Source organism: Oncorhynchus mykiss, chromosome 8 (genome assembly GCF_013265735.2).
Source record: "Oncorhynchus mykiss isolate Arlee chromosome 8, USDA_OmykA_1.1, whole genome shotgun sequence".
Taxonomy (NCBI): Eukaryota; Metazoa; Chordata; class Actinopteri; order Salmoniformes; family Salmonidae; genus Oncorhynchus; species Oncorhynchus mykiss.
The window spans coordinates 14,456,507-14,475,089 of record NC_048572.1 but is presented as its reverse complement, the minus strand read 5'-3'; the positions used below and the strand labels follow the sequence as shown (position 1 = coordinate 14,475,089).

The 18,583-nt window shown below is 42.5% G+C and overlaps 1 protein-coding gene and 1 long non-coding RNA gene across 3 annotated transcripts in view; one reads left to right on the top strand and one right to left on the bottom strand.

Moving 5' to 3' along the window:
• Positions 1-864: 864 nt before the first annotated feature.
• On the bottom strand, positions 865-3,836 carry LOC110529189. Its single transcript, XR_005052782.1, has 3 exons — positions 3,346-3,836; positions 1,459-1,646; positions 865-1,017 (listed from the first exon to the last, which is right to left on the bottom strand). It is a non-coding gene; the product is annotated as an uncharacterized LOC110529189 (long non-coding RNA).
• A 124-nt stretch (positions 3,837-3,960) lies between these two features.
• Positions 3,961-18,583, top strand: part of LOC110529444 (membrane-bound O-acyltransferase domain-containing protein 2) — a 75,119-nt gene continuing 60,496 nt past the window's right edge. For both annotated transcript variants that reach the window (XR_005052780.1, XM_036984827.1), the window contains exon 1: positions 3,961-4,618. Coding sequence is in view for 1 of the 2 variants with exons in the window: in XM_036984827.1 (XP_036840722.1) it covers positions 4,532-4,618 (87 nt within the window). In the remaining variant the exon portion in view is untranslated. The remainder of the gene's footprint in view (positions 4,619-18,583) is intronic.

The following is an 18,583-nucleotide window of genomic DNA, read 5'->3' as shown; positions in this document are numbered from 1 at the left end:
GATCAGGAGGGAGTACTCTAGGCCCACCCGGCCTCAGTCACTGCCGAGGGAGCACCGGTACAGCCGCTACATTCCTGACCTCCACAACTCTAGGCACCTCCGGCTAAAGCCATCATCACCTTCACGGGAGCACAATCACTACTGGTACTCCCCGAGTCGGCCCAGCTACTCCCCTGAGAAACACTACTCCAGCAGGCGAGGGCATTCACAGCCGACCGCTCTGACGGGCGAGGGCATTCACAGCCGACCGCTCTGACGGGCGAGGGCATTCACAGCCAACCGCTCCGACGGGCGAGGGCATTCACAGCCGACCGCTCCGACGGGCGAGGGCATTCACAGCCGACCGCTCCGACGGGCGAGGGCATTCACAACCGACACTCCGACATGCGAGGGCATTCACAGCCGACCGCTCCGACGTGCGAGGGCATTCACAGCCGACCGCTCCGACGTGCGAGGGCATTCACAGCCGACCGCTCCGACGTGCGAGGGCATTCACAGCCGACCGCTCCGACGTGCGAGGGCATTCACAGCCGACCGCTCAGACGGGCGAGGGCATTTACAGCCGACCGCTCAGACGGGCGAGGTCATTCACAGCCGACCGCTCAGATGGGCGAGGTCATTCACAGCCGACAGCTCCGACGTGCGAGTGCATTCACAGCCAACCGCTCCGACGTGCGAGGGCATTCACAGCCGACCTCTCCGAAGTGCGAGGGCATTCATAGCCGACCGCTCAGACGGGCGAGGGCATTCACAGCCGACCGCTCAGACGGGCGAGGGCCTACCAGCCGACCGCTTTTACATGGTCCTTCTAGACAGATTTAGTGACCAACAGTTTTTTACCGTGTTTATGTTCTAAAAGGATATTCTCTGTTGTCTAGGCTGTCCGTCATGTCAAAGAGCTGCTGTGCACAGGTCTTGATGAGCTCATCCAGACTTTCCTCCACCGTCTTCAGGTTCTGCAGCTCCCGCTAAAACCTCTGCTTCGGCCCCACAAGACTGGTGACTGGACATGGACCTCTAGGGAGGGAGAGGATGATACCACACTCAGTTATAGAATACAGACAAACCCATTGCTACCATGCAGGGTGATCTGGACTTGGTATTTTATTAGGTTCCCATTAGCTGTTGTGAAAGCAGTAGCTACTCTTCCTGGGGTCCACACAAAACATGACTTAACACATAACATTAATAGACAACAACAGCTCAAGGACAGGAGTCACATATTAATTAGGGCACGCAGTGGAAGACGTTTCTAAACGTTTTGCAACTGAAGAAAAAAATGTGTCTTACTGGACAAGTTCAGGTCCTAGTCCCTCCCTATTTCAGTCTGTTTTCTTCCATTTGGTGCCTAATGAATACCACCCTGCATGAACACATCCTATCAAAACAGACAAATAAGCACAGAAGGTAGGAGCACAGACTGGCAAAGAGCTTGTGTGTTGAAACCGCAGTACTCACAACCACTTGATCTTGTTGGCAGATTGTTTCTGAATAAGGTTGGTCCCCTCCAGGCAGTTGGTGAGGTCATAGACCCTCGGTTTGCTTGTGATGAGGTTCTTTGCCGCGAGGTTAAGGTCTATGAAACCATGATGGATGCCACACAATAGCCTTAGGAACTTCTTGGTCAACAGAGCCAGGGACAGATCCTGGAGGACAAATGGTGTGTTCAGTGGCACTGGCTACAGTAGGGAAAAGGGAAATATTTTATCAAAGCCAAAACATTGATTCAACATTATCTGCATCCCAAATGGGACCCTATTCCCTACATACACTGAGTTTACAAAACATCAGGAACACCTTCCTGATATTGAGTTGCACTCCTTTTGCCCTCAGAACAAATCAGCCACATATACGTGTTTAGCAGATGTTATTGCAGGTGTAGTGAAATGCTGGTGCTTATAGATCCGACAGTGCAGTAATATCTAACAAGTAATATCTAACAATCACACAACATATACCAATAACACACAAGTAAAGGAATGGAATTAAGAATATAAAAATATATGGATGAGCGATGTCAGAGCGGCATAGAACAAGATACAGTAGAATATTATAGGATACGTAGAATAATATAGGATATTTAGACATTATTATTATTATATATTTTCATGTATTTAACTAGGCAGGTCAGTAAAGAACAAATTCTTATTCACAATGACGGCCTTTGTGTAGAAAGCATTCCAAGGGATGTTGGCCCATGTTGACTCCAATGCTTCCCACAGTTGTGTCAAGCTGGCTGGATGTCCTTTGAGTGGTGGACCATTTTGATACACACAGGAAACTGTACCCCGTTCAAAGGCACTTCAATCTTTTGTTTTGCCATTGACCCTCAATGACACACATACACAATCCATGTCTCAATTGTCTGAAGGCTTAAAAATCCTTCTCTAACCTGTCTCCTCCCCTTCATCTACACTGATTGAAGTGGATTTAACAAGAGACATCAATAAGTGATCATAGCTTTCACCTGGATTCACCTGGTCAGTCTATGTCATGGAAAGAGCATGTTTTGAACACTGTGTATATTCTAGTACTTTAGTTAGCTAATAGACATTCACTGTATCTTGATTATAAAAAGAAACCACTGTGTGTTTTATGGATTTAGTGGCAGTTATAATATCTGGATATGAAAATAAACTACTCTTGTACTACCAAGTGTTTTGTACACTCAGTGTAGTTCACTACTTTTGACCAGAGCCCTATGGGCCCTGGTCAAAAGTAGTGCACTAAATAGGGCATAGGATGCCATTAGCAATGCAGGCAGCCTTTTGGGGGCCCTAAGCGAGATTTTGTTGTCCCCACCCCCACTACAAAACATTTTAGTGGCCCTGTCTCTTGATGGCGGAGAGAAAAACAATACATTTAAGTGAATTTCCTGCAATTCTGAACATTTTACCATGGGGAGAAGAGACATCTTTGCAATTTTATGACAAATTTCATGCAATTCTACTCATTTTGCCATAAGGCACAGCAATTTTCTTTTTTTTTACAGTTTTACAGCTAATCTCCTACAATTCTACCCATTCTCCATGTGGTGGCAAGATTTTAAATTAAAAAAAAAAAAAAAACAGTTTTACAGCTGTGTTTGAAATTCACTACTCGATTGAGGGACCTTACAATTGTCTGTATGTGTGGGGTACAGAGTTGGGGTAGTCATTCCAAAATCATGTTAACCACTACTACTGAACACAATGAGTCCATGCAACTTATGCGATTTATTAAAAAGGCCTCGTTATTTTCAAACACCAAGAGAGATGCTCAGAAGTGTAGAATGCAAGTACCTGTAGTTCAAAACACAAAAGGAAGAATGCTTATTATATTTCATAAAGGCTAGAGAGCAGTTACCTTACATTGATGCAGATGGTTCAGTCTCGGGCTGGCACATCATAAAAATATATGTAGACAGGGATTCCTAAAAACAACGACTACAATCATTGCGATAAGAAAGCTATCAATCAAAGAAATCATGAGCGTATCCTCCCGTGCTTAGCCGTTGCAACATCTTCATCCACGAATTATGTATGTGGTCTGTCAGAAAGTGTTTTTCACATATGATGTGCTCCTCCGTTGAATTCTACTTTTCCGTCTTTCGCAGGGCAGCAAGGCACACTTCTATTCGAGTCTGGTCCTTAGGAAAATGTAAAAACCTTATAGGTCGATTCGGAAACGCTCCTTTATTATTGTCGCTTCGATTAGGATACCCCAGAACCACGCATTTCACCATAGCCAGCTACATTCGAACGTTTTGTAGCTAAATTAAATATCACGTTTGTTTGTTTATCTCAAATTCACGTTTCTTGGACAGGAAAATATGATTTTCAAAGCCGGAAGTTGACATTATGTGATGAACGTCAGCCAATGAAAATGTTAAAAAAGCAAAGGAAGGCGGGATTACGTCTTCCTTGTATGATTTTATGAAATAGTGTCGTTTCCGATATTTCTGTTCCGCCACCTGCAGGATTGGGGTGAATAATAAGTGTTTCCCTTAGGGGACGAGAAGAGAAGACGGCAGCGCAGCATATTATTTTGCGTTCAGTAAACTGTGCGCGAGGTATGTAGCCGAGCATCTGCGCAAGGAGCACGGCGCACCTGAGTTTAATATAATATTTATAGTCCGCTATTTATAAAGAAAAATATATATATTTTAGACTACAGGAAAAATGAAAATAACACGTGTAAAAAGCCTATTTCAACTGGAAACAGAGAATAAAAGAACAACTTAGGCCTTTTCTTATTTTAATTCAGTGGCACTTGGGCCTATTTTGTCTAGCCTTTACATTGGATTATGGTGCTGATATTTTCGCAAACCATTGCGTAGAGCGGGAATGAGTCGAATCCTTCCCCGCCCAAATTATGGTTGATTTGGGAAGTATTTGCGCCTAGACCGTGCTGTAGCGCAACCGACAGCCAGTAGTGGCCAGCAGCAAACAGCAGCAGCTACAGCGGTGGATGTAGGATCAGAGTCGGGGCGAATCTAGGATTCACTGTCAGAGGGGAAGAAGAGCAGAGGACTCTCTCAACGTTCTGAATCATGGCTACTGAAACCGTGTCCCCGGCGTGCACTGGATCCAGTTTGCTGCAACCCATAAGCGAAATCATCAATCTTCCTCTCGACCAGGTAAATAGGTTAATTCTTGTTACTTCTACTTACGCTTTTTTTTTAGTATTTCTATCATTCGTCGCATGTCCAAAATCGCAGCAAAAACAACATTGTGTAGCCAATTGTCTTTGATTCTTCCTCACTATCAAACAACGGTATTGGTATTGCCATTTTTCCCACATAGGAAATCATGAATTTGGATTGGTTTGATACAATCGTTCAACACGTTGATGCCACATTGGCATAAGCGCACATCTCGCAATGATTGAATTAAATTAAAGGCCCCCTTTACATGTCACAAAAATGTCACGTTTAGTCGACAATTAATCATCAGCCATACTTTTAAATAGTCTCTTATTTGAACAAATGTGCCGCAGATGTCTGTGTTCAGGATATTTGGCTTGTCTAGACTACAATAACCCTAGATTTGGATTTACAGTTGACATTGGCCTCTTACTGATCGGGCTATAATGTAACCAGTTTTATTTTACGCACAAAATAAATGACACATTTTCAAGTAGCCTAATCACAGCTGTAGAATAGGCCTATGTGTTTTGTTGCCAGTGCCAAATCAATCTGAATTTATCATTAAGCATGCTTTCAGTTATTACCATCGTCTATTCCTTGCAATGGTTTTCACATAGGCCCATTCAGGTGACCTGTATATGTAAATGCTATAGTCTCACTTGTCATTAGAAGACGTCGAAGAACACTCAGATTACATAGCCTACCCCGACCACAGCAGCTTTACTTTACATGTGAAGCCCATCCCATGCAAATATGAAATCTGCTGTACCCACTCTTACAATCTACTGTATACAAGATTTGCATCTGAAAAATATCAATGGAAAAGTCTCTGATAATTTCCCACTAATCTATTCACATTCATAACCAACCAAGTTTGAATCCATGCTCATTTATGTAATGTGGCACATTCATATATTTATCTAATGCGACAACCTTAAGTTAAATGCTGTAATGCTGCTTTGCCCAAACTTGGTCAAAAGTAGTGCACTATAAATTGCCTGGCTACCCATCCACATCGCTTCGGCCAACTGTTGTTTCTTCTCCACGATGAGTCTGAATTTGCCTCCTTCCCTGACGATTTCTAGAATGCGAACACATTCTGACCGTTCTGATTGGTCCCAGAAACCAACAACATTATCCATTTTGATACTCTGATTGGTTAGAGGCGATCCAATTGCTGATTTAAAAAAATAAAATACATTTGCAACGCAAATCATTTTGAAGTTACACAAACTACTTCTATGATGGCAGTTTCAGAATTAATGTATCAATTGATAGAGCAGCAGAATGAAATTCAGGATGAGTCGTCAGTCAACACTATAAAGAGAGTAGGGTGCCATTTCGGCACAACTCGAGGTTGTACTGTAGAACTCCTGTTTTTTTCCTATTTAGCCAAAACAAGAGACCAAATGTACTGTAGCGTGCTGTAAATTATCCCAGAACATCTCCGACAGTATTCATGAAGGGAACGTGACCACAACAGTGAGTCGTCTGAACAAACTTCAATTCCTCTTAATACTCCTCTAGAGGTAACAGGTGTGTTTGTTTGGCGACTTCACTGAGCGAGCTCTATAAATATTTCCATTGGTGTTTTCTCTTGCCAGTTTCACGCTAAAGGTTAGACTCGGATAATACTGTAGTGGCTTGGGTATTTTCTATCCACATGGTCCTTTCTAGCACAGTTTCAGAAACTATGTTGGAAGCGTAACCAGGCCAGTCTAGTACAGCTCGGCTTGGTTACTTAACATTATAAACTGGGTGGTTTGAGCCCTGAATGCTGATTGGCTGACAACTGTGGTATATCAGGCCGTAAACCATGGGTATGACAAAACATTGATTTTTACTGATCAAATTACGTTGGTAACCAGTTTATAATAACACTAAGGCACCTCAGGGGTTTGTGGTAAATGGCCAATATCCACGGCTAAGGGCTTTATCTAGGCATAAGAACAGCCCTTAGCCGTGGTATATTGGCCATATACCACACCCCCTTGCCTAACTATACTTTCATAGTATTTAAATGGAGCTGCTACTCTACAGAAAGCTCTGATGACACAAGTTGTTAATAAACAAATAAGTAATCAGGTTCTCTAGGCATTAATATGAGCCCTGGTCTACAGCTGATCATGAAACATTACTCCCTCTTCCATAGATACTGAGCCCAAGCTACAGGCTACAGATCTGTGGTTAAATGGAGCTGCTACTCTACAGAAAGCTCTGATGACACAAGTTGTTAATAAACAAATAAGTAATCAGGTTCTCTAGGCATTAATATGAGCCCTGGACTACAGCTGATCATGTAACATTACTCCCTCTTCCATAGATACTGAGCCTAAGCTACAGGCTACAGATCTGTGGTTCACCACTTCACAACTGAATGCAAAGATGCATCAGGCCCTATCAGTTGTTGTAGCCTAGCACCATTGCTACATTCCAGGATGACATAGCCCCGTAATACTGTTGTGACTAAAATTCTCTTTGACTTTGAGATGTAGGAAATGATATTTGCCTTAGAAATTCCACAGCACTGTGAGAGTCAGGAAGTCAGCTGCGGTACAATCCATCAGAGAGTATCTATAGTAGTAGTTATGTTCCCCCTAGTAACAGTATGGTGTTTTGACGACACCCTCAAGTGATGTTACTGTGGAAACGACTTTCTAGAAATGAGAAGGAACCAAAAAAGGAGCGGCTCCAAGGATCTTCCTGTGGTCTAGGTGGTCTGAGCAGGATTCATTTCAGACTTCTACGTTGAAAAGAAACACAGAGTGTGTCCCAAATGGCTGCCTATTCCCTTTATAGTGCACTACTTTGACCAGAGCCCACAGTGTGGTTTCTGCGTAGCCATACAGCCACACAGTCGTTGTAAGCTGATTTAGTGTAAGGGATTTGTCCAGGGGGAAAAGGGTATCTGCAGCTCTAAGTTATAGGCCTCCTAGCTCTTACTATGCAAACCCCGACCAGGGGCAGAAGACTTAATAATATCAAAGGGATAATAACACTTGGGCCTGCCATACCAAAAGACACAGGCTGCGTCCCAAATGGCACTCTCTTCCCTGTACACAGTGAAATACTTTTTTACCAGAGCCCTATGGAAGAAGTGCGTTATATAGGTAATAGGGTGCCATTTGGGACGAACACACACATTCCTGCCTAACCCCAGTGATAGTAACCTATTACTATCACTGAAAGAGAATACGTTACATTGTTGCTTTAACTTTAATGGCACCAGCTAGGCAGCCTTTGGTGTTCAGGGGCTTTATGTGTCTAGCGTCTCAGAGTAGGAGTGCTCATCTAGGATCAGGTCCCTCCGTGTCTATTTAATCTTATTAATTGTGATCTAAAAGACTAAACTGATCAGCATTCTAAGACACTTCATACATATGGCTCCAAAGCTGTGGTTTAATGGCTCTGCTTTCTCTATGGAAGTTGACTGTGGTACTTTAGGCCAACTTGGTTGCCGATACTTTCACACATGCAGTGACACATCCTGAATGTGAAATGTGTCACAAGCGTTGCTGTCAAACTTTTGCTGGGAATATTTTAGCAAGCAGAGGACCTCAGGCTTATTGCATTAGCTGTGTGTGGCTGAGTGTGCGTGTGCAAATGCGTGTGCGTGAGAGAGAATCCTTTGTGCCAAGACATAAATGGTGGTCTTCCCAATCAAGAGTTTTGGCCTGAGTTTGCTGCCCAACACCCTGGGGGCTCAATGAGGAGGAATGCCCAGGGAGTAGAGTACGGTTATCTGGCAGTGCCTGCATCCCAAATGGGACCCTATTCCCGATATAGTGCACTACTTTTCACCAAAACCCTATTCCCTGGCTGTATAGTTCAGTACTTTTCACCAGAGCCCTATTCCATATATATGGGTCCTGGTCCAAAGTGGTGCACTAAATAGGGAATAGGGTGTCATTTGGAACACATTCAGTGTGTGCTGTTAACTATGGAGATGTAACCAACTGAATGAAAAACATGGAGTTAATAATGCTGACATTCTACTAACTCCATTCAATCCAGATTCCCCTCCTATTAAAACATTAAAAATGTGTTGTAGGCCTATGAGTTTGGTGAGTGAATACCAGAGTCAGCTAATTTGTTCCTTCCATTGAGGGTTTGGCTGAGGTTAGTTTACATGGGACTGGGTGTTCCTCTCTCTGCAGGGTTGGGAGCAGATGGATCTGGTTGTGTCTCAAATGGCACCCTATTCCCTATTTAGTGCAACAAATTAGGCCTGTAGGTCCCTACGTAGGGAATAGGGTGCCGTTGGGGATGGAGCTTATATAGGAGTGTTGATAGGACACTAGGGCCTCACAGGGTATCTCTTTAGGGGAGCTGTCTCAATGACTACAGGGACCATGATCCTCTGGGTTTATTATGGCTGATGGCTGGCTGACGGTATAGAAGCGGGATGACTGAGAGGCTTCACGAACACACCTGGTGTCCAACGAAATAAACATCACTTTGTTTTACAAGTTTTAACTAGCGCCATGCTCCTGTTTTTGCCAGCTAGCCAGCATAAACTATCTATGTGAGAAGGGCTCATCGGGATGACTAACTGAACTGAATCCATTTGTCTCCACTCGACTCAGTTGCGCGACACACACTACCAGTCAAAAGTTTGGACACGTACTCATTTCAGGGGTTTTCTTTATTTTTACTATTTTCTACATTGTAGAATAATATTGAATACATCAAAACTATGAAATAACACACCCTGAGTCATGTAGTAACCAAAAAAGTGTTAAACAAATCAAAATATTTTATATTTGAGATTCTTCAAAGTAGCCACCCTTTGCCACTCTTGGCATTCTCTCAACCAGCTTCACCTGGAATGCATTTTAATTAACAGGTGTGCCTTGTTAAAAGTTAATTTGTGGAATTTCTTTCCTTAATGCTTTTGAGTCATTCAGTTGTGTTGTGACAAGGTAGGGGTGGTGTACAGAAGATAGCCCTATTTGGTAAAATACTAAGTCCATATTATAGCAAGAACAGCTCAAATAAGTAAAGAGAAATGACAGTCCATCATTACTTTAAGTCATGAAGGTCAGTCAATCTGGAAAATTTCATAAACTTTGAAAGTTACTTCAAGTGCAGTCGCAAAAACCATCAAGCGCTATGATGAAACTGGTTCTCATGAGGACCGCCGCAGGAAAGGAAGACACAGAGTTACCTCTGCTGCAGACGATAAGTTCATTAGTTACCAGCCTCAGCAATTGCAACCCAAATAAATGCTTCACAGAGTTCAAGTAACAGACACATCTCAACCTACCTGACACCCTAGACCCACTCCAATTTGCTTACCGCCCAAATAGGTCCACAGACGACTCAATCTCAACCACACTGCACACTGCCCTAACCCATCTGGACAAGAGGAATACCTATGTGAGAATGCTGTTCATCGACGACAGCTCAGCATTTAACACCATAGTACCCTCCAAACTCGTCATCAAGCTCGAGACCCTGGGTCTCGACCCCGCCCTGTGCAACTGGGTACTGGACTTCCTGACGGGCCGCCCGGTAACAACAACATCTCCAACTCAATCATCAAGTTTGCGGACGACACTACAGTGGTAGGCTTGATTACCAACAACGACGAGACGGCCTACAGGGAGGAGGTGAGGGCCCTCGGAGTGTGGTGTCAGGAAAATAACCTCACACTCAACGTCAACAAAACTAAGGAGATGATTGTGGACTTCAGGAAACAGCAGAGGGAGCACCCCCCTATCCACATCGATGGGACAGTAGTGGAGAGGGTAGTAAGTTTTAAGTTCCTCGGCGTACACATCACGGACAAACTGAATTGGTCCACCCACACAGACAGCATTGTGAAGAAGGCGCAGCAGCGCCTCTTCAACCTCAGGAGGCGGAAGAAATTTGGCTTGTCGCCAAAAGCACTCGCAAACTTCTACAGATGCACAATCGAGAGCAGCCTGTCAGGCTGTATCACCGCCTAGAACGGCAACTGCTCCGCCCACAACCGCCCACGACCCTCCAGAACACCTACACCACACGATGTCACAGGAAGGCCATAAAGATCATCAAGGACAACAACCACCCGAGCCACTGCCTGTTCACCCCACTAACATCCAGAAGGCGAAGTCAGTACAGGTGCATCAAAGCAGGGACCGAGAGACTGAAAAACAGCTTCTATCTCAAGGCCATCAGACTGTTAAACAGCCACCACTAACATTGAGTGGCTGCTGCCAACACACTGACTCAACTCCAGCCACTTTAATAATGGGAATTGATGGAAATTGATGTAAAATATATCACTAGCCACTTTAAACAATGCTACTTAATATAATGTTTACATACCCTACATTACTCATCTCATATGTATATACTGTACTCGATACCATCTACTGCATCTTGCCTATGCCGTTCTGTACCATCACTCATTCATATTTCTTTACGTACATATTCTTTATCCCTTTACACTTGTGTGTATTTAGTAGTAGTTTTGGAATTGTTAGGTTAGATTACTCGTTGGTTATTACTGCATTGTCGGAACTATAAGCACAAGCATTTCGCTACACTTGCATTAACATCTGCTAACCATGTGTATGTGACAAATACATTTGATTTGATTTTTTATTTGACATCAACTGTTCAGAGGAGACTGCGTGAATCAGGGTTTCATGGTTGAATTGCTGCAAAGAAACCACTACTAAAGGACACCAATAAGAAGAATAGACTTGATTTGGGCCAAGAAACATGAGCAATACACATTAGACCGGTGGAAATCTGCCCTTTGATCTGATGAGACCAAATGTTGAGATTTTTGGTTCCAACCGTTGTCTTTGTGAGAGACAGAGTAGGTGAATGGATGATCTCCGCATGTGTGGTTCCCACCGTGAAGCATGGAGGAGGAGGGGTGATGGTGTGGGGGTGCTTTGCTGGTGACACTGTCTGTGATTTATTTTGAATTCAAGGCACACTTACCCAGCATGGCTACAACAGCATTCTGCAGAAATACGCCATACCATCTGGTTTGTGCTTAGTGGGACTATCATTTGTTTTTCGACAGGGCAATGAACCAACACACCTCCAGGCTGTATAATGGCTGATGGAGTGTTTCATCAGATGACCTGGTTGAGAGAATACCAAGAGTGTGCAAAGCTGTCATCAAGGCAAAGTGTGGCTACTTTGAAGAATCTAAAATCTATTTTCATTTTTTTTGGTTACTACATGACTCTGTGTGTGTTATTTCATAGTGTTGATGTATTCACTATTATTCTACAATGTAGAAAATAGTAAAACTAATGAAAAACTCCAAACTTTTGATTGCTACTGTATGTCATATTTGTGCACCAGGCGTGTCCATAATGCCTCTCCTGCAGGTTCAGCACGGGTCCATAAAAGGTGGAAGTGTGTATTCCTGGCTCCACAGGTCTTTGTTTTTAGGGCACCTTTTATGAGATTGATGAGCTAATTTATTGTAAAACATCATTCTGTTGGTGATTCAGCTTTAGCCTATGCCATTTAATGCACAGACAGTATGTTTTCTTTGGACATATAGGCACTAGCCACATTAAGCTGAAATGGGAATCTCCCGTTTACTCTGGAATGTTCTTCTTCCATTTTTTGAAAAATGAAACTAAAAATGAAACCGTGAGGTTGTATAGAACAGCATGCTTCTGCTTTGAGAAGAAGTACTTTATGTGGAGGAGCTAATTAACAAATCTCTTGGGGTTGAGAATCTCTTTGATGTAGAAAGAGGTTTAGAGACAGCCATTAACCCTATATTATTATTACTCAGCATTTTCACTCACAAAGAGAGGGAGGAAAGTAGATATTATAGATATTACAGGAAGTCTATCCAATTCCAGACAGTCTACCCCTGTGGTTAAGAGGTTGTTTTTTGTGCCTTCCAGAACCGATGTAGAGAGTGACTATAAATACTTAGGATTTATTGCATGGCACTGGATCATTTTTCTAAAGGTAGTTCAAAACCTGCCACATTGCTTATGGATTGATGGGGCACTATGGTAACCCTCAATTTGAATAATAAACATCATCTGAGTACTAGTTTTTATAAATCCGTTCTTCAGTTTGATAACGTTCATGATTTTTCTTTGCCTACTGTGTTCTGTGTGTTATACACAGTATGTTCTGTGTGTTATACACAGTATGTTCTGTGTGTTATATACAGTATGTTCTGTGTGTTATATACAGTATGTTCTGTGTGTTATATACAGTGTGTTATATACAGTGTGTTCTGTCCAGTGGTGGAAAAAGTACCCAGTTGTCATACTTGAGTAAAAGTAAAGATAACTTAATAGAAAATGACTCAAGTTAAAGTGAAAGTCACCCAGTAAAATACTACTGGAGTCTAAAAGTATTTGTGTTTTAAGTATACTTAAGTATCACAAGGTAATGTAATTGCTCAAATATACTTATATTTGAAAAGTAAAACTATGGTGATGATATTCAAATTCCTTATATTAGGCAAACCAGATGGCACAATTTTCATGTATTTTTTAAATGTATGGATAGCCAGGGGCAGGCCCCAACACTCAGACATAATTTACAAACGAAGCATTTGTGTTTAGTGAGTCTGCCAGATCATAGGCAGTAGGGATGACCAGGGATGTTCTCTTGATAAGTGTGTGAATTCAACCAGTTTCCTGTCCTGCTAAGCATTCAAAATGTACTTTTGGATGTCAAGGAAAATGTATGGAGTAAAAAGTACATTGTTTTCATCATGAATGTAGTGAAGTAAAAGTTTTTAAAACAAACTATTTAAGTAGTGCTTTAAAGTATTTTTACTTAAATACTGTACATTTCACCACTGGTTCTGTCTGTGTGGCAGGCCTACATGGGCATTTAGTCTGCTCACTGATTCTACTTGGCTGGTAGCTTGCTCAGCTGCTGTGCTGTTCTACCTACAAAACCCCTTCCTTCCCCCTGTGTTAGATGTTGAATCATAAATGGCACCCTATTCCCTATATAATGCACTACTTTTGACCATAGCCATGTGTGCCATGTTCAAAAGTAGTGCACTAAATAGAAAATAGGGTGCCATTTGGGACACAAACTCGAGATGTCTTCCTGGAAGAGGGCCAGAGAGGATACTGCAACAAGACTGGAATTTCCCCAGTTTCTGTAGTTTCTGAACTCCATCCATTCAGTATCACTAACCAGGTTTCCATCCAACCTTTTTATGCGAGTAAAGTGCGTGTCGGATAAATGTCATGACAGGCCTGATGGAAACAGAACATTTATTTCCAAATGTCGACAAAACAATACGCTAGACAAGGTGGGATCTTTTTGTGTCTGTAAGATTAAGGCGCAACAGCGCCTCTTCAACATCAGGTGACTGAAGTAATTTGGCATGGGCCCTCAGATCCTCAAGAAGTTATATAGCTGGCAACTGCCCCAACTTCAACTGCAGGGGGCAAGCTCCCTGTCCTCCAGGACATTTATGTCAGATGGGGTCTGAAGAATCCCTGGAAAATCGTCAAGAACTTCAGTCAACCGAGTCACGGACTATTCACTTTATTACCATCTGGCAAAAGGTTTCAGAGCATCGGGTCTGCGACCATCAGGCGCCGAGACAGCTTCTACCACCAGGCCATCAGACAGCTGAACAGCTTACCCTAGCTTTTTAGCTGCTCAGACCTGCACCTCCGAGACGATCTGCACCTTAGATTTTTTGCACACATCCAAACCTTACACACAAATATACAACCACACACACACATACAGTGGGGCAAAAAAGTATTTAGTCAGCCACCAATTGTGCAAGTTCTCTCACTTAAAAAGAGGAGAGGAGGAGATTGATATGGATATTGTACTGCAATGTTGAGGGAGCTAGCACCTTTTATACCTACTGTCAACTGTGTATGTGACAAATATTTTTTATTTATTTGGCTCTTACCAAAAGTAGTGCACTACATGGGGAATAGTGTGTCAATTGGGCCACAGCCGGGGGTGAGAGACTACCCTAGTATAACCATCAGGATTGTTAAATAGAGTAACAAGGACTGACTGTAGCTCATGCTAGTAGTGGTATTACTACCCTCATCTGCCTGGGTGGGTAGCTTTATGAGGAGGACACCATCGTTCAGGAGTGACTCGTTCTCTGTGGCTATGTCTCAAATGGCACTATACGGAGTAGAGGGCCATTTGGGTCACACACATAGAATGATAGGTATAGTAGAGCTCTATGTGAAGTAGTTATATAGATGTATTGGTATTATTATTCACGTCCCCTCCCCCCCGTGTAGTAGGCCACTGTATTATTGCATCAGTTCCCCTTTTCTCTGGATGTAGGCTATAACTTATCTACTGGAGCTCATTAAAACCATTAGAAACAAGGCTCTGTGTTTGCCATCTGCTGCCATTTTGCCCTTGAGCAAGGCACTTGACTCCTAAACAGCTCAAGTGGCTGACCCTGTCTTCCAGACCCTTGGTGTGTGTGTGTGTGTGTGTGTGTGTGTGTGTGTGTGTGCGCGTGCCTATGTTTCTCAGGTGGTTGTGTAGGTGTAATATGAAAATAAAATGGACAATAAATTATTCTTCTTCTATAGATGACAGGCCTCATCTCTGGAAACGGTAGTAGTCATTGTGATTTCTCAACAGATCCCTATTACTTTCCGTAAGTGTATGCCTGTCTTTAGCTATGGAAGAAGGGTTTATGATGAGTGTATATGTACATTGAGCAGTGAATAGTGGTCTCCTACGCTTGAGATAAATAATTGAGTGTCTAAGACTAATGTATGGCACTAAGAGTGCACTTAGTGTTCATGGGAGATTGAATCATCTGAGTGCAACTGTTGGCTGCTGGGTAATAGAGATGTTGATGGCACACTGAGGGAAGATGTTGTGCTGCACTGGGCCAATGGGGATTAATGGGTTAAGAACACTGGCTTGGGCAATGTTCCAAATGGCACCCATATTACCTAATAGAGTGCACTACTTTTAACCAGGTAGTGCACTATGTAGGGAATAGGGTTTAGTTTATTAGGATCCCCTTTTAGCTACAGCACATGCAGCAGCTACTCTTCCTGGGGTCCACACAAAACATACAAATACATGACAAATTACAGAGCAGTAATCGACAAGAACAACAAAAATACTTTTTTACTCACTTCATATATACATATTTATGTTCTTATATACAGTACAGTTAAATTAGATCTTTATAATAGGGTGCCGTTTGGGACACAGACTTGGACTAGACTGACTAAGCACATTTTTGTTATTTATTCCTAGCAGATGCCTAGCAGATCTCCAATGCTTTTAGATTTGTGGTAGTAGCAAACAAGTGCACAGGAGACATTATTGGGAGTGAGACGCACCCTCTCATGTGGATTGGGGTTTCTGTGACTGCAGCCTGTAGGGTGTAGGGGCAGGCTGGATCTGATAAGTCTTTGGCCAGGGGCAAGGTCTCTGGAACGAAACCTGGGAAATAGAGTACGTGAAAAGAGGGAAAGTGAAGTGCAATCTGCCACCGAACTAAAAGGTGACACTTTCTGAGTGGCAGAGACTACAGAGGTGTGCGTGAGTGTGTTTGGCGTGTGTGTGTGTGAGCATGTGTGTCTTAGGGCTGACCCCATTTAGTTGACTGTTCGTTTGATTGGTCGATAGGCTCTTGGTCAACCAAGATATTTTTTAGTCGAGCAGCATCTGTCTGGTTTGTGCCTGTCTTAGTGGACTCATCCATTGAGGAGGCAACGAGGTGCCACGGTCCAAGAATAAGGGGAGTGTGGCTCAGATGCACAAGGCACGTCTCTCTCCAGAATGCGCACTTTCCCGCCATTTTGTGCTTATTCATTGTTTCATAACTTCATTGTGTGCATGATTTGCTGTGTCTATCAATTCCCCATTACATATATCACCAGTAGTAGCCTACATTTACTGTTAATTCCCATCATTTCTCATCTGAAATGTTTGTTTGGTTAGGCTAAATTCTGTTAATGCATTCAATATAAAATTATTTATTATTTTTACAGTGGTTTACCGCTCTCATGGTCGGAGTGGACACGTTGTTTACAGAACTCACAACCCATGCTACACTTTTGAGAAACAAGTTTCTGTTTATTTCATCCCATTTTACGAGTTTTGTCAATTTATTCATTGTCTTTTGTCTAAAATGCTCCTTTTGATGTTGAGTAAGGACGTGCACCTGATTATGCATGTAGGATTAGTCTACCTGGCCTGATCGCAAATGTATACCTATAAATGTGCCCATTTTGGGATGTCTGATTGTATTTCTGATTGTCTTAACTCACCACCACTAATGAGCTGTGGAGCTTCTCAAATCTGTCTTGCTTCACCTCAAATAGCAAGTAAACAAAATCTGGTCTTAGAATCAATTGAGAATGACAGAAGTTCCTCAAAGTATTTGAACAATATTTTCAGCTCTCTCCCTTTCAATAACCACTCGGCATGAAAGGAGAAATTGTAATGCTCTGATCCGGTAGAAACGTCATAAAATAGCTGATTACTTCTTATCCATTGCCTAAATAGCCTACAGCTATGTCTGTCCAGGGCTCACTGGCTCAGGAAACTCTGAGGGCCCAGAATATTTTATACAATGTTGCAAGTTTGCTAGCAAGAGTTTCTGCCGACCCAGTTGATAGTTGATACAATGTTTCAAGTTTGTTGCAGATAGGCTACGCGTAGGCGACGCATAGTTACTTTTAGATTTGTATAGTTTTCATTTAGATTAGTCACAGACAAGTATTTTGAGATACACATATTTGTGGGACAGTTATTTGTAATATGAAAATCATAACTGGCATGCAGATTGGTAGAAATGGTAAGATAAATTGGCACTCCAAATGGAAAAGGTTGACGACCGTAGCTTATTACCGGCAACTTCAGAAGGGTAATGGCAGAATCTGTGAAGGCGAACAGCACCAGGAGGATGGTCGGGAACAGGTTATCTTGAGCTCAGGTTCCCTCGAGTCATTTGTGTCTTAAATTATTTCCTCAAACAGTGTGCTTAAAGCATCAGACAAGTTCAGTATAGTTAGTTGATTTTTTTTAAAAACACATAGGGTGTGTCAATAAAGTGCATTCGGAATGTATTCAGACTTTTTACACATTTTGTTACTTTACAGCCTTATTCTAAAATGGATTTAAAAACAACATCCTCTTCAATCTACACACAATACCCCATAATCATAAAGCAAAAACAGAAATACATAATTTGCTCAAGTATTCAGACCCACTCAACAACAAGTGGGACACAATCATGAAGTGGAACGACACTTATTGGATATTTCAAACTTTTTTAACAAATCAAAAACTGAAAAATTGGGCGTGCAAAATTATTCAGCCCCTTTACTTTCAGTGCAGCAAACTCTCTCCAGAAGTTCAGTGAGGATCTCTGAATGATCCAATGTTGACCTAAATGACTAATGATGATAAATACAATCCACCTGTGTGTAATCAAGTCTCTGTATAAATGCACCTGCACTGTGACGGACTTCTGAGACTGTTAAAAGCGCAGAGAGCATCATGAAGAACAAGGAACACACCAGGCAGGTCCGAGATACTGTTGTGAAGAAGTTTAAAGCCGGATTTGGATACAAAAAGATTTCCCAAGCTTTAAACATCCCAAGGAGCACTGTGCAAGCGATAATATTGAAATGGAAGGAGTATCAGACCACTGCAAATCTACCAAGACCTGGCCGTCCCTCTAAACTTTCAGCTCATACAAGGACAAGACTGATCAGAGATGCAGCCAAGAGGCCCATGATCACTCTGGATGAACTGCAGAGATCTACAGCTGAGGTGGGAGACTCTGTCCATAGGACAACAATCAGTCGTATATTGCACAAATCTGGCCTTTAAGGGAAAGAGTGGCAAGAAGAAAGCCATTTCTTAAAGATATCCATAAAAAGTGTTTAAAGTTTGCCACAAGCCACCTGGGAGACACACCAAACATGTGGAAGAAGGTGCTCTGGTCAGATGAAACCAAAATTGAACTTTTTGGCAACAATGCAA